This window comes from Melospiza melodia, chromosome 3 (assembly GCF_035770615.1).
Source record: "Melospiza melodia melodia isolate bMelMel2 chromosome 3, bMelMel2.pri, whole genome shotgun sequence".
NCBI lineage: Eukaryota > Metazoa > Chordata > Aves > Passeriformes > Passerellidae > Melospiza > Melospiza melodia.
Genome location: NC_086196.1, coordinates 111,622,115 through 111,641,799, shown reverse-complemented (window position 1 = coordinate 111,641,799; position 19,685 = coordinate 111,622,115). Strand labels below are relative to the sequence as shown.

At 50.3% G+C, this 19,685-nt stretch overlaps 2 protein-coding genes across 3 annotated transcripts; both read left to right on the top strand.

Annotated features, from left to right (window-relative positions):
* Positions 1 to 158: 158 nt before the first annotated feature.
* On the top strand, positions 159 to 13,769 carry POLR1B (RNA polymerase I subunit B). The gene is made up of 15 exons (XM_063152656.1): positions 159 to 269; positions 347 to 514; positions 2,248 to 2,394; positions 3,226 to 3,358; positions 4,116 to 4,252; positions 4,696 to 4,919; positions 5,629 to 5,800; positions 6,636 to 6,807; positions 7,628 to 7,909; positions 8,419 to 8,552; positions 8,967 to 9,137; positions 9,728 to 9,884; positions 10,570 to 10,766; positions 11,169 to 11,422; positions 12,231 to 13,769. The coding sequence occupies exons 3-15, from the start codon at positions 2,275 to 2,277 to the stop codon at positions 13,108 to 13,110; spliced, it is 3,033 nt and encodes a 1,010-aa protein (XP_063008726.1). The 5' UTR covers positions 159 to 269; positions 347 to 514; positions 2,248 to 2,274; the 3' UTR covers positions 13,111 to 13,769.
* Positions 13,770 to 14,214: 445 nt separating this feature from the next.
* CNPY3 (canopy FGF signaling regulator 3) lies at positions 14,215 to 19,458 on the top strand. 2 transcript variants are annotated; one of them, XM_063152651.1, is made up of 8 exons: positions 14,215 to 14,266; positions 14,398 to 14,709; positions 14,944 to 14,979; positions 17,706 to 17,829; positions 17,953 to 18,049; positions 18,433 to 18,555; positions 18,722 to 18,839; positions 18,972 to 19,458. In XM_063152651.1, the coding sequence occupies exons 1-8, from the start codon at positions 14,215 to 14,217 to the stop codon at positions 19,175 to 19,177; spliced, it is 1,068 nt and encodes a 355-aa protein (XP_063008721.1). In that variant the 3' UTR covers positions 19,178 to 19,458. The 2 variants fall into 2 exon arrangements, with proteins under 2 accessions (XP_063008721.1, XP_063008722.1); XM_063152652.1 differs by lacking the exons at positions 14,215 to 14,266; positions 14,398 to 14,709; positions 14,944 to 14,979 and adding an exon at positions 15,895 to 16,030.
* Positions 19,459 to 19,685: the final 227 nt, after the last annotated feature.

Genomic DNA, 19,685 nt, shown 5'->3' with positions numbered 1-19,685 from the left:
CGGCGCGCGCGGAGGGGGCGGAGCCGGGTGCGGAGCGCACGCGCGGGGCCGGGCCGGGAGGCGGTACGAGCCCGGCACGCGGCGGTCGCGGCGCGCGGCGCTTCCCGTGAGGAGGAGCGCGCGGCATGGCGGGCACCGGGACGGGGCCGCGCCCGGACCCGCACCGGCTGCGGCCGCCGCGGCGCGGCACCACCCAGCGCGACCTCACCAGCGCCCACATCGAGTCCTTCAACTACGCCGTCAGCGAGGGCGTCTATCGCGCTGTGCAGGTGCGGGGGGCGCGGGGCGGGGGGCGCGGCGCCCGGCCCTCCCCCGGCCCCGCCGCGCTGACCCGGTGCTGTTGCAGGATGTGCCCTCGGTGGAATTCGCGCTGAAGGAGACCCGGCTGGCGCTGACGCTGGTCGGCGTGTCCATCGCCCCTCCCGCCGTGCCGGCCGGGACGGTGTGCCAGGAGAGGAGGGTGTTCCCGGCTGAGTGCCGCGGGCTCCGCAGCACCTACCGCGGCAGGATCACCGTAAGTGCCCGCCCGCCCCGCACACGCGTGTCCCTGTCCCGGCCCTGTGCTGTATTTTTAAAGGTCCCTTCCCGGCTCAGCGATCTCCGGGGGGTTCAGGGAGCGCTGTCCCCCGCGGGCTCTGGGGTGTTGTTGATGATGTGTGGCCTCGCTGTTTTTCCCTGCACATCAAACTTGTCGTGGTCCGGCCCCGCTGCCCTTCTTTCCCGTTTCTCCGGCTTGGAAGAGCTTGGATGGAGACCCGTGTCATCCCCGAGAGCAGCATAATCCAGATCTTGTTTCTGCAGGAATCCAGGTTTCAAAAGCAGCGTTGCTCCCGTGCACAAGTCCAGAGCTATAAATCTCTCCTGTTCACAGGTTCATGGGTTTTGTGAAGTGCTTTGAAATTTACCTGGAGAGGAAGCATCCCCAGCAAATATTTTCCTTTGCAGTGTGAAGGGATTGCACATTGCTGTTTTCTATTGAAATGATGTATTTGTGTCTGAGCTGATTGTTTATGTGGGGCACCTGGTGCAAGGGAGTGCTTGCTTGGATTTTCAGGTTTTTTGCTTTTCTTTTTTGTTGTTTTTTTTTATTATTATTATTATTATTTGTTTGAAGCTGTACACCTTGCCATGATAAAAGCCACTCTAAGTGCAGTACTTTATCTGAAAATGAAAGTGGGGCAGTGCAGATTGTTCACAGCTGTATTCCCAGTGGATCTTAGATTTTCCTGAGATATTTCCCATCTCTTTTTTTTTTCCCCCATTGTCTGTTTAATTATTTTTTGAATGCTTGGAGCAGTCAGAATAGTTTGCTGTGCCTTGTGTGAAAAGGCATTGCCTTGTGTTGCCTTTCCCTGCCCATGCACAGCAGAAAACAGTCAGTAATCACTCCCTATTTCCACCGTGCTGCTTTAGCTCCATGTTCCTCCCTCAGTTCCCACTGCCCCAGGATGGGATGTGAGCCCCAGCCTGCTGAGCAGCTGTAGACCCTTAGTCATCACTTCAGGTGTAGACAAGGCTGCCTCATGGATTTAAAGGGGCACAGTAGCATTCCCTTCCCTTTTCCAATAATTTCTGAGACTCAGTTTGCTCATTTTTGCTGCTGCCAGATGTTGAACCCATGTTCCTGTGTTGCAGTGCCAGTGTTTCTCTCCTGCAGGACAGCAGCTCTTCCAACGCCCATCATTCTGCATGTAAAGTTAAGATTCTTTGCTCCCACAGTTTCCCTTCACACACACTGCCAGAACTTGTTAATAAATTTTCTTTCCTGCATGCTTTTCTTTCTTGGTTTTCAGATCACTCATGAACGTGCTGAGTGAAGAAAGGAAAGATTTTGTCAGGCCTGTAGTGTGGATGTCTTTTCAGTGGACACTTGCTGTCTTCTTCTGCTTTTAAGTGTTATCTTCTGAAGTTTCCTTTCCAGTCCTGTGGCTGCCTTTTTTTATTCATGCTGCTCTGTTGAAGGGTCTGGAAGGCAAAGGATGCCAGACCAACCTTGTTCACTCAGCCAGCAGCTTCTTTACCTGACTCCAGCCTTGTATGATTTTCTTCTGTAACCCCACATTGACTATTCCCCAGAGTGTAATCTTTATGCATTTATCTACTGGGTTTTTTTTCATTATTGCTACCATTTTACAGTGCTACAAGTCTGTCCAACTGCTTGTGGTTGTGTGAAAGGTACAGTTTCTATAGCAGGAAACATTGAAAGGGCACCTTAACTTGCTCACTGTTGGTGTTGTGTTGTTTTAGGCCGACATCAGCTGGTCAGTGAATGACATGCCCCAAGGGACTATCAGACAGCCCTTGGGGTACATTCCAATCATGGTCAAGTCCAAATTGTGCAACCTCTGTGGTTTTTCTCCACAAGACCTTCTGCAGCACCATGAGGAGGAAGAGGTAACGGGGATTTTGAGGGTCAGGAAAGTCTGTGTTTTACCTGGGCCATTTGTCAGGTCACCTTCTCTTTGCAGGGCTTGAACATTGATTTTTTGTTTCAAGTTTGGCTTCCCATTTTCTCTTGAAAGCAGATTGCTTATGGGGGCTCGATGAAGCGGCTTGAGAAGTTTGCGGCTGTGGCTGTTCTCGAGCACAGGGATCTGTTTGGTGTCAATCCCTACAGTTTTGGTATAGAAACTCTCAGCTGCTGCACAGCAAATGAGAGTGCTATGAAGGGGACTCTGTGGAAGGAAAGATTTGGAGAACAGGCATTGAAAGACACAATTCCATTCCCATTTGTCTTCTGCAGCTTTTTCCTGTCTCCCCAGTAGCGTGTTAGCTGTCTATAACTGAATACAGATTTATTTAGCACTGCATTTTGAACTCATAAAAAAAGAGAAAACTACAAAAGAAAAAAAAGTAAGCTTGTTTGTGATCCGACAGAGATATTTTGCTCTGAAAACCCTTCTGGTTTATAAACTCAGTGTGAGAACTTCAGAGCTTTTTTAATTACTTTAAACAGTTAATGTCTGCTATTCAGATATGTTGCATTGATCACAAAGATTTTTTCTTCCTCTAAATTGTGGAACATGCATCCTTTTCCTTGCGCTCTGCTACATTTAGACTTCATAAGTGTGAGTGCAGCCTTTCCAAAAGCAGTGCTGAATCATGTCTTGCTATTTCCCATTAAATGTTTGGTTTTCATTTATAGTACAGGCATTTTTTTCTTTTACTCACAATGCCAATTCTGAGTTTCTGAGTGTATTAAAATGATTTCTCTTCTCCTTCCAGGAAATGGGAGGCTACTTTATCATCAATGGCTTAGAAAAAGTAATCAGGATGCTGATTATGCCCAGGCGAAACTTCCCTCTTGCAATGGCAAGACACAAGTGGAAAAACAGAGGCCCTGGTTTCACAGAGTATGGTAAGCTCGGCAGTTCCCTGCAGCATCCTACTAACAACTGCTTGAGGACAAACAGGAGTGACCATCTGTAGCTGAATTTTGGTAGTTTTGTTACAATTCTTGTGTAATGTTAATATTTTTTGCTGCACGTAAGAATAGAGGGTAAACACCCCACGAGCAAGAACAGGGACTTGCCTTGTGGGAGCTGTCTGACTTTCCCTTTGTCATGTATACTCAGTAAAACCAGTTTAAAATTGAATTAAGCCAGCAAACGTTAAATAGCATTTTAAACTCAGGTGTTGCCAGTTGCTGATTTGACTGGACCATGGTGCTTGAGCACACACTGTAGTTCCACTGTAGCTGGTTTATTTCAAGGCAGTACCAGATTAGATGGTCCTTTTCTGTTTTATTTTTCTTTGTCCTGCAGATGATAGTGTAGAGCAGGACCAGGAAACACTGCTGCTGCACTGCCACCCAAACACAGAGATAAGAGTGCCATTAGGAGCAGTAATTGTTTGTTACTCTGTCCTACAACCAAAGGTTACAAACAGGGTAGTTGAGGCCTGGGTCTTTCTTTAAAAACTTCTTGCATCTTCCATGAAGTTTTTAAAGACCACTGTTTATTTGAAGTGGCACACTGACAGTGAAGTGTAATCATGTTCTCAGCCATCAAGTACCAAAGTTTCCCTCATGAATTGTCTCACACCTCCTTGGACATGACACATTGATGCAGCCGCTTGGTTTTGTGCAGCTCGTGGTGATGTTGTGATTTTTGCAGGGGTGGTGATGCACTGTGTCAAGGATGAGCATACTGCAATAAATATGAACCTTCACTACTTGGAAAATGGCTGTGTCATGTTGAATTTCATTTTTCGCAAAGAGTTGTTCTTCCTCCCCTTGGGATTTGCTCTGAAGGTGAGCAATGAATGCTTGTCATTTTTGTATTGAATAAACACAGAAGTTTTGCAAAGCATTTTTGTTTTAAGCAAGGAGAAGAAGCTAATTCCACTTGGAGTGTTTTCAGCGATTTAGGAAAGGTCATCCAAACTGTGCAACACTAATCAAACACTCAGTCTGCAGCAGAGGAAGTGTCTGTAGGGATAAGAGATGAGGGGAGAGTCACACACTCATGGTTTTGTGGGGTTTTTCTAATGAATGGTCTGGGTGGAGATCATTATCAGTGTATGAATATCCCCTGCATTACTCTCTAAGCATCTCAACCCCACAGCATTTTGCAGTTTTCATTGTGGAAGGGCATTTCTAGAGCACTGGGTTAGTATACAGCCTTAGTTCTTTAGCTGTATTTTGTAGACAGATGTTTTCTTATTTTTCTGATCTGATAAACTTCTGTCTCTCAGGCATTGGTTAATTTCCCAGACTACCAGATTTTTGAAGAGCTGGTGAAAGGAAGGGAAGATGACACCTTTTTTGCAAACTGTGTCACCGAGATGTTGAGAGCAGTGGTGGATGCTGGCTGTTTGACACAGCAAAACGTCCTGGACTACCTGGGAAAGAGCTTCAGAGTGAAACTCAACCTGCCTGAGTGGTACAGCAATGAACAGGCTGCAGATTTCATTCTGAGGTCTGTATGTGGCTGGATCCAGTGTCACTGTGTTGAATTTACAGGCATGTGTGAGAGTATTATAATGATATGTGTTTTAATGGATTGACACAAGTATTCCCAAAACAGTTTCACAAGAGGGTGACAGTTTTTATTTAGATGGCATTTTTGTGATGTCATTGATAAAAGACACAAAGGTTGAGGAAGAGAAGGTTAAAGCTTGCTCTGATCCATTTGGTGAACAGAAATTCTGCAGTTTATTATCAGTTTCACCAAATCTCTGTCAATTCTGAATAATTTTTATCTTTTAAAATGGCAGAAAAGAAATGCTTTAAAATCTTCTTATGTGAGATAATTTAGAAAGCAGTGGAAGAATTTGCTTTGAGACTGTCAGTGTGGCAGGCATTCAAAAAATTCATTTTTCTGTTAAAGTAGGTGTTTACTCTTCCTCCAGCTTTAGGAATTAGATGTGGTTTTCCTTTTTTGTTTGTGCTAGACTGTTGCTCAGCCCACAGTTTTCCATACATGGCTTGATAGCAGTGGAGATTTGGAGTTTCTGTGACAGGACACTGATAGTGCTAACAGAAATACTTTGTAGTTTACGTCTACTTGTCTTGTTAGGCTTTTATTTTAAAAATATTGGTTTACAATTATTTTGGAGAGACCTGAAGAACATGAAGCTAGCATGAAGAGATCATGGTAGTTGTCCTTCTTCTTTCTCTTCCTTCAGCAATTGTATCTGTATTCACCTGACCAATAGAACTGAAAAGTTCTACCTGCTCTGTATGATGACCCAGAAGCTCTATGCTTTTGCCAAAGGGGAATGCATGGAAGATAATCCAGACAGTCTTATGAATCACGAGGTGCTTACCCCAGGACAGCTTTTCCTTATGTTCTTAAAGGTAAGGGCATGGCTCCCACATCTTTACATTTCTTTACACATCAGAAAGTTGGTAACATGCTTCTGACTTAAACAGGTAACTTACTACTAATCTACTCTAATTCAATTTATAGGGATTCCTCATTTTAGGGTGCTGGGAGTAGAGAAGCTTAACTGTCCCATGAAGTTCACTGTGCAATAGTAGTTCTCATCCCCAAATAAGATACTTCCCTGTGTTATTACATATTTCTATAATCTTTCTTTTCCCCTTTAGCCAGAATTTTCTTTAGCGTTGTTTTGTTGAAAGCCTGTAAAAAAATCTCTACTACTTGATTGGTTTGAAAGTGAACTTGGGGAAGCATTTTAGTGCTATGAAAAACAGCTACTGGGAACCAGAAAAAGTTGTTTTCCTGCCTAGCTCTTGCTGTCAGATCAGCAGGAGAGTGAGTTAACAGCCCCTTTTGTTTTAATCCTAAGATCCTAAATAGTCTAAAGCATACAGTAGGCACAGTGTGCACTGTATACAGAGTTATCCTTGTGGTCAGATGATAGGTACAGTTTCTGCTTTATGAAATTCTCTTATTGTGCTTAATTTGCCAGACTCATCACCATTCTGGGTGGAAGTGATTGCCAAGCTGTTGTGTGGGTGTTTTCCTTTTAGTTCTGTGTTGACATATACCATCAGCATCTTGATAGAATGAAGTCAGTGTTGGAAATAAGTCTGGAAAACTGTCAGTTCCTTAAAAGTTGTCCATCTTGCTAATTTCAGAGGTGTTCTGTGGTATGTACAACTGATGTTCTAATTCAAGCCTTTCCTGTCTTGTTTTAATTTTAAATCTCTCACTTTTAAACCGTAGGAGAGGCTTGAAACCTGGCTGCAATCTGTTAGGTTTGTTTTGGAGAAAAGAGCAGAAAAGACAGATATCAGCCTAAATACAGACAGCCTGGTGAAGGCATTCGGCCTGGCACCAGACTTCACCAAGCCATTTGAGTATCTCCTTGCAACTGGTAACCTGAGGTCTAAAACAGGTAAATCTGCAGGCTTAAGGTGACCTTTTATTTTCCTTTTTTCCTGTAAAACAAAATGAGGAACAATGTAAAATTGAGCTCTTAACTGGAAACAACTGCTTGTAGGCAGACATTGTACACTGTGACTGAATTGCTAAAAGGGGCTTGAAGAAGGGGATAGTTGAGGAAAAAAGGCAAGATTTATGCACAAGCATAGGCATTGTGCACGATACAGAACAGGTTAATTATGAAAGCAAAGCCTCTACCCAGATGAATAGTTGAAATTAAATTTAACATTGTCCAAAATGGTGACCATAATTCGATTTGCTTTCCCAAATATTATTTTTTCTTAGAAGGTGCAATGCAGAGAAGGGGCATTTTTAAATCACAACTGCCCCATGAGTCATGTGAGCTTAAATGGAGAGAAACTGGTTTATCTGATGTAAATTCAGAAATCTGATGTAGATTCAGATTTATCTGATGCTTCCCTGAAGTATCCCATATGACAGTGTTGTAATGGAGTGCCCACTAGAAAATGAAATTAGATTATAAACCTGGAGAATTTTGGTAATACATACCAGCTGCAAATTCCTATTCGCTTCACTGGCAATTACTTCCTCATGTTTGTGAAAGGAACTAGATTTTAAGGAATAGCTTGGAATTTAAAGTCTCTAGGTCTCTTACAGGTCACTGAGTTGCCTATGCAAGTGCACCTGCCTTGTTGAGATCCAGTGTGAGCATCTTTAGGGGTTGTCAGTGAAAAATAAGAAACTGCCTTGTAACATCCTGTGTTTGTTGAAGCTGGATGAGCTCCTGCCATAACCTCCCCTTTGTTCCCTAGGGCTGGGCATGCTGCAGGCCAGTGGTCTCTGTGTGGTGGGGGACAAGCTGAATTTCATCCGCTACCTCTCCCACTTCCGCTGCATCCACAGAGGGGCGGCGTTCTCCCAGATGAGAACCACGACCGTGCGCAAGCTGCTGCCCGAGTCCTGGGGCTTCCTGTGCCCCGTGGACACCCCAGATGGAGAGCCCTGTGGGCTCATGAACCACATGACAGCTCTGTGTGAAATTGTCACTGAGATGGTGCCCGTGACAGACATCCCGCCTTTGTTATGTTCCCTGGGTACGTTTCACTGGCCTGATGGTTTAGTGAGGTGCCTGGGAAGGGTTCTTCACACAGCATCACAGCACACTGCTCAGTTGGGAAGTAAAATCAAGTTTGACTTACTGGGCTTCTGCTTAATGGTAAACAACACATTGCTTTGTACAGGCACATCAGCCTGTAAAATTCAATGTTAGTGCTGTAGTGTGAGGATGTTCACTGAAGCACAAAGAATTGCACAGGGAATTTCTCACAGCTCTGAGAAACTGGACTAAAACAAAATAGTAACTTTGTAATGACTTGAATTGAACTGCAGTTCACTTGTGATTACCTTCAATAATGACATTCTATGTTGTAAGTGTTTTTCATTTTCCATTGAACCTGCCTATGGCTTTGCTGAGAATTTTTTGATGTCTCAGAAAATTTCTAGGTGTGAAGTGCAGAAATAACTCCTGTCTCTTGTTTGCTTTTTTTTTTTTTTTTTTTTTTTTTTTTTTGCTGTTCTGTCCATCAACCCTGTGTTGCCACAGGTGTCACCCCCATTGATGCAGCTCCAAGCCAGCCTTACTCAGAGTGCTACAGGGTTGTGCTGGATGGCTCCATGGTGGGCTGGGTGGAGCAGGAGCTGGCTCCCGAGATTGCACAAACTCTCCGCCGTTTCAAGGTTTGTTGTCCTGTTTGGAATGTTTCTTAGTTAAACATCTTCAACATGCAGTGGTAGAAAATAGCAATGTTTGGAACTTCTTAGGCTTCTTTTTTTTTTTTAAATCTGACCCAGTAATTTATCTTTGGCTGTGTATTGGTATTTGAGTGTGCTTTTGTGTTACCTTTTTTATGTATCATCTGTTGGTTTATGAAGTTACAGTTTTTGAAAGAACATTTTCTTGGAAAAGGCAAGATAAGACATATTCTGGCTTTTTTGGTGGAGATTTTTCTAAAAGTATTTCTAAGAACTCTTCTCTGTAGATTTTAATTAGTGGCTACAACAGTGGTTGACATTATCATTGTGTGACCAGGTGGATGCAATTTAGTTAAACTTGGTTTGTGTTTCTAGCTTGTTATTTCTTTGCACCAACAGATCACACAAGAGAAGAGGTTTCCTGCACGGGCAGAAGTGGTCCTTATCCCAATGACAGGAAAACCCAGCCTGTATCCTGGGCTCTTCATTTTCACCAACCCTTGCCGGATGGTGCGGCCTGTCAGGAACCTGGCCTATGGAAAGAATGAATGGATTGGGACTCTGGAACAGGTGGGGTTTGCATGTTCCCATGTTACAGAGGTACCTGGCATCAAAAATGGGTTTGGTGAATATTTGTGAAAGGAGCTGAGGATGAGGCTTGTGTTGAAGAGCTGGAATGGGTGACAGAAAGGGGTTTTTCACTCCTGCAAATTGATTTCTGGTAAATGTCATAGCTGGACTGTAGAGATCTTTTTGAGATCTTCAGATCTGCACTTGGTATTAACTCTGTGAAGATTTGAAGTGCAGGATTGCTGTGCTGTGTGTACCATGTCATCTTGTGTTACATCTTGTTTGCCAAATGGCTCCTGGGCAGCCAAGCAGTGGATTGCAGGGAAGCTCATCCACTTGGAACTATTAAAGTGGGAGGCAGAAAGGAGGACACATTACTGCAGTTCTGTGTTTCAGGATTCCTTCCATGCAGCTAATCTGTGATAGGTTGTTTACCAGCTGTCTGATTTGTCTTGCTAATACACTACAGTGCAGGCAACACCCACAGCTAAAACTGAAATGGACAGAAAGCCATCGGAGACAGCTTTGTTTTGTTTCCTTCCCTTTAAAAGAAGGAAATGTACAAGCATTTTCCAATTTGATGTTTGCAGATCTTCATGAACGTGGCCACACTGCAGTCAGAGGTGGTGCCTGGAGTGACCACTCACCAGGAGCTCTTCCCTCACAGCATTTTGAGTGTGGTGGCCAATCTCATTCCCTTCTCTGACCACAACCAAAGTCCACGGAACATGTACCAGTGCCAGATGGGTAAGTGCTGAAGTACCCAGGGCTGCAAGACCTTGGGCAGAGGGATTAACACCTCATAATCATATATATATATATATATATATATATATAATATATAATATATAATATATTAAAAATATATGTATTAAAAATTTATATATAGGATTTATACCTCTAGTATATTGAATTTCTGACAGTATTTTCAGAAAGATGTCCTTAAAACACTACTTCTTTCTCATGTTTTTCTGTACGTAGCAATATGATCATTCAAAACTCCATTCCCTTGCCTGGATATTTATGCTGCAGAAGCAAATGCTTTTTGGCCTGGAAATACATAACATGGGCCTTACTCTGGGGAACACTGGGAGGAAGACACACATACATTCCCCCCAAAAATGACAAAACAAAACAAGTAAACACACAAAAAAAAAAATCTCTAAGTAAGCAAAACCAGAAGCACCACACCAGCCTTAGTGGGGATTTTGAAATTGCAGAAAAGAAAACAAAATTAGATGTAGTCCTTATGAAATGCTGTGAAAGACATTGAGTATTGTGGTTCATAGAAAAATTAGAGCTGGGCTTAGGACAATTATTAAATTCCAAGGGAGTTAAGATTGATAATCCCTCTAAATTTCTAAGTATCTCCAGCTTTTTTCTTAATAAGATACACAGAGGAATAAATCCAAGTTTCCCTCCTTCCCTCCAGGAAAGCAGACCATGGGGTTTCCTGTTTACAACTACAAGGATCGCTCAGATAACAAGCTGTACCACCTGCACACCCCCCAGAGCCCTCTGGTGAGGCCCAGCATGTATGACTATTATGGGATGGACAGCTATCCCGTTGGCACCAATTCCATCGTGGCTGTCATCTCCTACAGTGGCTATGACATGGAAGATGCAATGGTAAGCCACCAGAAGGAAAAAAATCCTAATTCATTCACACCTGTGAATGAATTAGATGTGGAGCACTGGGAGTAGGGGTGATACTCAGCTGAGTGGACCCTGCTTTCTGTCTGTGCTGGTGCTCACACCTTTTGGGCAGATTCAGCAGCACAGTGGTTGTGTTGTTACAGCAGGCAATGCTGGAAGTGCTGGGAGTAGAGCAGAGCTTTGTTTGTCCAAGGCTGTGGCCTTCCAGCTTTGAAAAATACTGGTGTTATGTGAGGCTTGAGCTTTTTGGAGTGGTGACTTACTGGGAGGCTTTAAAAAGGCAGTGTTTGTATTTTGGTCTGATGCTTACCTTTGTAAATCTTTTCTTTGAAGTTATCAGCAAGTCTTTAACAGCCTTTTGTTTCTCCTTTTTAGATCGTAAATAAATCTTCCTGGCAGAGAGGATTTGCTTATGGAAGTGTTATCAAGGCAGAGAGCATTGACCTTTCCCTTAAAGCCAGCAGGGCAGGAGATAATTTAGTATTTGGCATCAGGCCTGGCGATCCAAACATTGGGGAGAAGCTGGATGCTGATGGACTGCCTTTTGTAGGGTCTATCCTGCAGCCTGGGGACCCCTTCTACAGCTTCATGAATCTCAACACAGGGGAGACCTTCACTGTGTACTATAAGTAAGTACAGCTTGTCACTCCTGGCTCTGCTCACATTTCCCTGCAGATGTTCCCTTTTCTCCTCACATAATAGCGTCCATGGTGTGACAGAGAGCATGAAGCTCATGCTGTAGGTGACTCCCAGGCACGTGTCACATCTTTTCTCTAAGCCAGTTTGTGCTGCAGAGATGGCTTATCCCAGGAGGATGTTTTTGTGGTGATTTGCCTGTGCTGGTTGTACGTGAACATGATAACAATTAAGTTTTAAGCAGACCTCTGGCACATGGAATATCAGGCTGAGGGCTCATCTATAGAAGGAGCACAGCCCTGAACAAGGCACTTGTCAAACCTCACGCTTGGCCTTCCCTTTCTGCTCTGAACTTCCCTTTCTACTGAAGAACTGAATTGAGTTCTTCATTTTGGGATCCCATCAGTATGGTGTGAATTTATTGGTGGTAGGGAGAGGGGCTGCTGCCTTAACACAATGAAAATGGCAGTGGGATGCAGTTTACCAGATACAAAGTGTGATCCAGATTAACCAGGTTGAAATGATCCTCATTTTAAATCATAGGTGGCACATTACCCTATCACCCAAAAGTGGTACTTGAATGGCTTATGGAAGATGCCTTTGTATTGCTTCCTTGCCCTAATTCTTACATAGTCTGAGTTCCCTCACTGCTGAGTAATACTTTGAAAAATTGTGGTGTTTCTCAGCTGTCCAAAGGCATTTTATAAGTGGTTTAAGTTTTTTTGCTTCATTTTCCTTTTGAAACCAAAAATTATTATCAAACCTGACACTTTTGCTATGATTGTTCCTCCACCTCCACAGGAGTAAGGAAGTGGGCATTGTGGACAACGTCAGGTTGTGCAGCAACGACCGTGGCACTGGGAAGTTCAAGAAGGCCTGCATCACTGTGAGGGTTCCCCGAAATCCCACCATTGGGGACAAATTTGCCAGCCGCCACGGACAGAAGGGCATCCTGAGCCAGCTGTGGCCCGTGGAGGACATGCCCTTCACAGAGAACGGCATGGTTCCAGACATCCTCTTCAACCCTCACGGCTTCCCCTCCCGCATGACCATTGGCATGTTAATTGAGAGCATGGCAGGGAAGTCAGCAGCCCTGCACGGCGTGTCCTACGATGCCACTCCCTTCACCTTCACCGAGAAGAAATCTGCTCTGAAATACTTCGGTGAGACTCTGGCCAGCGCGGGTTACAACTACTTTGGCACGGAGAAGATGTACAGCGGCATCAGCGGGGTGGAGCTGGAGGCAGACATCTTCGTGGGTGTGGTGTACTACCAGCGCCTGCGCCACATGGTCTCCGACAAGTTCCAGGTGAGGACCACGGGGCCCCGAGACGCCGTCACCAACCAGCCCGTCAAGGGCAGGAACGTGGAAGGGGGCATCCGCTTCGGCGAGATGGAGCGTGATGCTCTGCTGGCCCACGGCACGTCCTTCCTGCTGCAGGACCGCCTCTTCAACTGCTCCGACGGCTCCGTGGCCTACGTGTGCACCAGCTGTGGCAGCATGACGTCCCCTGTGCTGGAGAAACTGTCCCAGGCCTCCGTCACCAGCAGCAGGAGGTACTCCTGCTCCGTCTGCGGCGAGGTGGATGCCATCGAGGTCGTCCCTGTGCCCCACGTCTTCCGCTACTTCGTGGCTGAGCTGGCGGCCATGAACATCAAAACAAAGCTCAGTGTGGAGTAGCTTGGTCCTTGGCGTGGTGATGGTTGGAGGGAGGAGGCACAGGTCAAATCTTGTCGCTGAGTTTCAGGTATTAAGTCAGTTCTCAGGTTCTTCAAAAGAATTCCAGATTAATTTGATGTTTGTATTGTGACAGGGTGCTTGCCAAGCTGTAGGTAGGGCAAGGAAAGATGGCTCTGTTGGTTTGTTTGGACTTCCTAAATGATCACCAGCTATTGAGATGTGTATGAAAATCAGGCAATATTGCTGCTCCGCCCAAGCTCCTGGGTTGAGAGTGATGGGGTTCTTTGAATTCAGGCTGAAACTGTAGGTATGAAGAGGTCATAAAACAGCATGAGGTGAATGCTGGAAATTACAAAAAAATATTTTTTTTGTTGTTTTTTTTCAAGAAAAATCTTTGAAAAATTTATGCCTTAATGATGGGGTTGTGTTGAAGTTATTGTACATGTTTTGTTTTCTTTTTATTTCAATACATGTGCCTTGAGTCATAAAGAAGGTGGCACAAAGTTCTGCATGAAGCCACAGCCTTGACTGCAAGTAACCAAGGCTGCCCTGCCAGGTGCGTCCTGGAAGCGTTTGGTGTCACCAAGCCGAGCAGTGCTGGGCTTTGGGGTTTGTTTTGGTGCATTTGGCTGAAGAAGAATAAAACAGATGCATTTCCAGCCTGGCTCGCGCATGGATCTTGTAGGAGCTCGTCTTCCTTAAGTCCCCAGCAGCTGCCACCCACCCCACCCTGTCCCAGGGTGCCACCTGCCCTGGTCACCGCGGGGCCGAGCGTGTGTCCCGGGCACAACCGTACCCTGCGGTGCAGCCCAGAGTCCTTTTGTAGTTTATTCGTCACCTGCCGGCAGCGCTGTGCTGGGCCGGGAGTGCTCCCGGGGCTCGGCGGGCGGGAGGCGGTGGGGGTGTCCCGGGGGGCGAGGTCCCGATGTGCAGCACCCCCGGGGCCGGGACTCGCTCCGTGGCGCTCCGTGGGAAGCAGCAGCGGCGCCGGCGGGGCGGAGCGGGGCCGTACCCCCGGCGGGAGGGCCCCGCAGCCCCGGTGGGCGGCGCAGCTGGAGCTGCGGCGGGGGCTGAGCCCCGGCGGCCCCAAGCGCTGCAGCTGCCATGGAGCTGCTCCGGGTGCTGCTGGCTGCCGCTCTGCTCCCGCTCCTGCCCCGTGAGTACCCCCGGGACAAAGCCAGGAGGCGGAAAGGCGGGGTGCCACCCAGCCTGGATGCAAAGGCTGAGCCGTGCTGGGTGGGATGTGTGAGGGAGGGAAGCAGTGCCCCTAAACCTTGTCTCCCTCAGCGGGCAGGGCAGCCGTGCCACTGCCTACTCTGACCCCGCCACTGAGCATGGTGCTGGCCGGGCAGCGCCGGCAGCTGGTGGTGTGCGTGGTGAGCGACCTGGCCCCCAGCTCTGGCCACGCCGTGTGGATCTCCGGTGGGAACGGCAGCGTCCTGCAGTCCTTTGCCTATGGCGCCTCCCAGGAGGATGGTGGATCCGTCTGCTCCGTCTCCCTCCTCTCCAGTGATCCCCCGCGCGAGAGGGAACTCGCCTGCCATGTGGGGGCCAACAGGAGCTCCCCGTCCCACAGCTCCCGCCCCATCCGCATCTCGGGTATGGCCCTGCTGCCACCCCTCTGCCTGCCTTGGCCGCTGCTGCCCAGCCCTGTGGGTGCCCTGCCGGCCCCCGAGGAGGGAGGGCAGGGCAGGGCCTCTGGGGCCGGCAAGGAGCAGGTGTGAGGCTCTAGGGGCAAACTGTCCCGATCACAGGAAGGGGTTTGTGGCTGGCCCTGCCATGCACCTGGTGCTGGGCTGCCACTGCCTCCCCAGCTGCTCTTTCATCCCACAGGCAACGAGGAGGCAGCAGAGCTCTGTAGCACAGCTGGTGAGTCTCTGGTCCCTGCCTGCTGGGAATGGCAGCTGCCAGGGAGAAAGCCCTGGCAGTGGCTTGGCTGGGGATATGTCGTGGTTGGGATGGGCTTTCCCAGTGTTGTGGGACTGGGGAAGAGGGAGGGAAGCTTCACCTTGGTGGGAAGAATGGGGAAACTGGGTCAGAGCCAGCTTGCCCTCAGGAACAGCATGAGGGTGACATGAGGTGTCTCTGGAATGTGTAAAGATCCCAAACATGGCCCCGTGGCAGGCCTGGGGAGGACGTGGGCGCAGGGGGGTGTCTGTGGCAGGCATCACCTCACCGTTCCATTGCAGTGTCACCGGCCCCTGCCTTGGCAGCGCTGCTCATGGCTGTCCGTGTGGTGCTGCTGAAGGTCTTGCTCTCTGATGCCGTCCTCACCTCCATCCTCCTCGCCCAGAGCTGAGGGCATGAAGGGTAAGTCCCCCTGGTTTGGTGTAGGGCTGTGGCAGTCACTGGAAATATTCTGGAGACTAGAGAGGGGACCCGCCCAGTGGAGGAGGGAGAAGACCCAATGTTGGCTGGGGGAGGTACAGGATGGGAATCTTGGCTTGAGGAGACAAGAGAGAGGAGCTGATAAATTTCTGTGGGTGGCAGGACCGTGGAATTTCCTGGAGGATGGGAAGGGGCCCCAGGGTACCTCGGAGGGAAGGTTTCCCTTATTCCAGAGGCAGGGAAGGCCCCGGGGGTTGTGTGGGTACCCCGCGGCTCCCCCGCGGCCACGTGCGCGCCCCTTCCCACGTGGGCGCCCGGCGGGACCGCCCGGGGGCGGTGCCACGCGGGCCGCGCGCCGCCGGGATTGGCTGGCGGCGGCCGGCGGGGATTGGTCACGCGGGGCACGCGCGGCTCCGCCATTGGCGGGCGCGGCGGGGTCGCCATGGTAACGGGCGTGGCGGGGCGGCAGCGCGCCCCGGAAGCGGAGTCATGGCGGCGGCGGCGGGGGCAGCGTTGCTGATGCTGCTGATGGCGGCGGCGCTGGCGGGGGGCGACGACTCGGACTGGGTGCGACTGCCCAGCAAGTGCGAGGGTAAGCGGGGCCTCGGGGGACCGGGCTGATCGGCGGCCGCCCGCTGCCTGCTCGGGCCAGGGGTTGCTGGTGCGAGGCTGCGCCCCCGCGGGCTGCTCCTTTGCCCGCCTCCTGCCCGCGGGCATCGCCGTTACCGGCAGCCGCTTGATCGCCTGCCGGTTCGTAGCTGGGACTGGTCGTGTGTGCTGCTTACAGTTTGGTCTCCGTGATGCTTCCTGTCTGAGTATCCCTTTGGTTCGCAGGCAGTCTGGGGTAGGTCATGACGGGCATTTGCTGCCTGGTGCGGTTTCCTCTGCCTTTGTTGTGCAGGCACATGTGGAGCTGGACAGCAAAGAGAAAATTTAAAAAAAATAGGGAGTTCTTTACAAAACTTTCCCTGCCGAGGAAGCAGCTCTGGAGATGCTGATGTCCGAGTTCTGCTATGGCACCAGCGTAACCTCAGAGAAGCATCAGAGCAGGCACTGACCACACTCTGCTCCTCTTCCTGCCCAGGCTTCCAACCTGTGTCAGTGCTCAGCCAAAGCCGCAGGGAGCATCTGGATAGCTGGACTCAGCACTGAGCACTCCTGGCATGTGTGGGGACACTGCAGCAGGTGTGGTGTGGAGGGGGACATCCTTGAGACCCAAGGGCCTGCAGGAAGGAGAGATCATCCCACAGTTGCCTCCAGCCCCCTGTGCCAGCAGAGAGAGGATTGTGCAGGAGGTGCACACAGGGCTTCTCAACACTTCATGGGAGCTCTGGAGAAGCCACCTCGCTCTCTTCCTGCCTGGGGCATCTCTCAGCTCACATAATTGCCTGGCAGAAGACACTGGCTCATTGCTGTCAGACCATTCCTGCTGAAGCTCGGCACTTCTCCTAAAGTGGAGCTTAAAGGAGAGGTGGCTCATGACAAACAGGACCCCACAGAACTGAACAAAGCTTTCTCCAGCCTCCTGAGAAATTCCCCTGTTTTGGGGGGAGGAATAGCCACACCATGCCTGGCTTCCATTCCTCCCCATTCCCACTTGTAAACCCCTGAGATATTTCTCCTGCTGTCTGTTTCTATAGCTCTATTGGGCTCTTTTTACAGAAGAAATAAAGCCTTCTTTTTTAGCTTTATAAAAATAACCCTGCATTGTGTTCTAAATCTGTTGAAGATGTGGTCTCTGCTGCAGGCAGAGCCCCAGGTTGTGTTGGTAGAGGTCACAGCCAGCACTTTGTGCTGTCACCCAGCCCAGCGAGCCCTGCCAGCTGCTCAGTGTCCCCAGCACAGCCGCAGTGTCCCCAGGGCACTGAGAGCACAGAACCAGCACCAGGTGGGACCAGGTGCTGCCATCACAAGGAGAAGCTCTGAGCCACGCTGGGACTTGCACTGTGAAAGGACCCCGTGCTCTTCCAAAAGGAGGAGAGCAGCTTGTGGCAGGGAGGCGGAGGCTTTTGGGGCAAAGCTGAGCCTGTGTGACTTCCAGCTGTGCCACAGCAGCTGGTTTACACTGAAACGTTGGTTTGGGTGCTCCTGCTTCAAGTGATCTCCAGTGGAAGCAGCTGAGCCATTCCTGGTTATCTCTCTGGATGGCCAAAATGTGTTTTGTGCTCGCAGCAGCTTTGGCCTGCCCAGTTCCTGGGCTGGCTCTTGCTGCTGTTTGTCACAACAGTGACAGCCCCTAAAGCCTTTGTGCTCTCTCCTTCCCATAGTGTGCAAGTACGTGGCAGTGGAGCTGAAATCCGCCTTCGAGGAGACTGGCAAGACCAAGGAGGTGATTGACACCAAGTATGGCTTCCTGGACGGGAAGGGCTCTGCTGTCAAGTACACACAGTCGTAAGTGACAGTGGGACAGGAGGCTCCTCTGCTGTCACTGCCTCTGGAGCTGGGGCTTTGGGAGGCTGACCCTGTGCCCTGGCTGGGGGCCCACACCAAGCCTGAGCCTTTCTCTGCATGCAGGGACATCCGGTTAATTGAGGTGACAGAGAACATCTGCAAGCGGCTGTTGGATTACAACCTGCACAAGGAGAGGAGCGGCAGTAACAGATTTGCAAAGGTGAGGGACGTTCCTCCAGTTCCTGCTCCCAAATGTGCCTCACCCATCCATCCCTTCACTGCCAGAGTGACAATCCAGGGTCATTCTTCCCATCCTCTGGATCCCCTGATAGTGCCTGGCAGGCCAGGCCACGCTGCCCCCCAAGTCAGATGTGGGGTGCTGTCTTTGGTGGTGGTGGGCAGGCATGGAGGGAGCTTGGGGCTGTCTTCCTCTGGGGTCTGGGACCAGGTTTGCAGAGGGGAACTCACTGCCACCTGAACACCCCCCCTGGTAACGCTGATGCCCCCAGGGATCTGGTTTGCATGTTCTGCATGGCTGGGCAGGGTTGTGTGGAGAGAGTGGGAGCCCCACCTCACCAGGCCGTGCTGCTCCCTCCCTCACAGGGCATGTCAGAGACGTTCGAGACCCTGCACAATCTGGTGCACAAGGGTGTCAAGGTGGTGATGGACATCCCCTACGAGCTGTGGAATGAGACCTCCGCTGAGGTGGCTGACCTCAAAAAGCAGGTACCCCAGCCTGTGGGATTGGCCCTACAGTGACCTTGTAGGCTGGAGTGGAAGAGGGGAGAGAGCATCCTGGGAGCAGGATGTTGGCAGGACCTGTGGCAGGAGCCTGGCCCTGGTCCTGCCACACCAGCACGTGTCTGGAGCTGGGCTCTCCTCTCTGCCCTAGTGCGATGTGCTGGTAGAGGAGTATGAAGACGTGATCGAAGATTGGTACAGGCACCACCAGACGGAGGATCTCTCCCAGTTTCTCTGTGCCAACCACGTGCTAAAAGGAAAGGACACAAGTAAGTCCTGGCTGCTTCTAGGGGCTGAAACAATGCAGGAATGCTCGGGAGGGCAGGGGAGCCTTGCTAAAGCATGGGAGTCCTGCCTCTCTCAGAGCCCCCTCTGCCCCTCTCTTCTCCTCTTTTCCCTAGGCTGCCTGGCAGAGAAGTGGACTGGCAAGAAGGGTGATTTGGCAAGCGTGGGGGAGAAGCAGAGCAAAAAAAAGAGCGGGAAGAAGAAGAAAAAGGGCCAGAAGGATGAGCGCGAGGGAGCTGCCAGCCTTCCAGACACAGGGGAGGCCCTGGAGGGGGTCCAGGAGCAGGCTCCGCTCACCCACAGCCCAGCCGATGAGCTGTAGGCACGCAGCCCCTGCCCCCGGGGCCGCCCGCTCCGGGGTTTCACCCCGCTGTGCCTATGGGTACCAAAGGAAAAGGGACTTGTGACCCGGGGGAGACCGGAGCGCCTGGCCCCGCCTGGCCAGCCTGGGTGCTATCCCGTGATTCGGTGTCACGGAGCCGCCGCGGACCCAGCCCTGCCGCATCCCTGCCGGGGGCTCCAGCTCCGGGAGGCCGCGAGCGCTGCCCCGCCGCCGGCTCCTCTCACGCCGCCGGGACTGTAAATAAAGACGTTTTCCCCAGAGTCGCCGCCGCCACTGCCGGCCTGCTTCTGCTGCTGCTGCTGGGTGCGGGATCGGCGCTGCTGCTGCGGCGCGGGGAGAGGCCGGCGAGGGGCGGGCGGGTCCCGCGGCCCGGGGAGAGGCCGGTGAGGGGCGGGCGGGTCCCGCGGCCCGGGGAGAGGCCGGTGAGGGGCGGGCGGGTCCCGCGGCCCGGGCCCTGGCCCGGCCGAGGCAAAGGTCGGGGCTTGTG

What these genes read in the sequence shown, in the direction of transcription:
- POLR1B (XM_063152656.1), top strand. Translation starts at nt 2,275, where the DNA reads ATGCCCCAAGGGACTATCAGACAGCCCTTGGGGTACATTCCAATCATG. An exon ending in GCTGCAGATTTCATTCTGAG is followed by an intron (nt 4,920 to 5,628) that starts GTCTGTATGTGG and finishes CTCTTCCTTCAG; the next exon opens with CAATTGTATCTGTATTCACC. An exon ending in TTTTCCTTATGTTCTTAAAG is followed by an intron (nt 5,801 to 6,635) that starts GTAAGGGCATGG and finishes TTTAAACCGTAG; the next exon opens with GAGAGGCTTGAAACCTGGCT.
- CNPY3 (XM_063152651.1), top strand. Translation starts at nt 14,215, where the DNA reads ATGGAGCTGCTCCGGGTGCTGCTGGCTGCCGCTCTGCTCCCGCTCCTG. An exon ending in AGAGCTCTGTAGCACAGCTG is followed by an intron (nt 14,980 to 17,705) that starts GTGAGTCTCTGG and finishes TCCTTCCCATAG; the next exon opens with TGTGCAAGTACGTGGCAGTG. An exon ending in GCTAAAAGGAAAGGACACAA is followed by an intron (nt 18,840 to 18,971) that starts GTAAGTCCTGGC and finishes TCTTTTCCCTAG; the next exon opens with GCTGCCTGGCAGAGAAGTGG.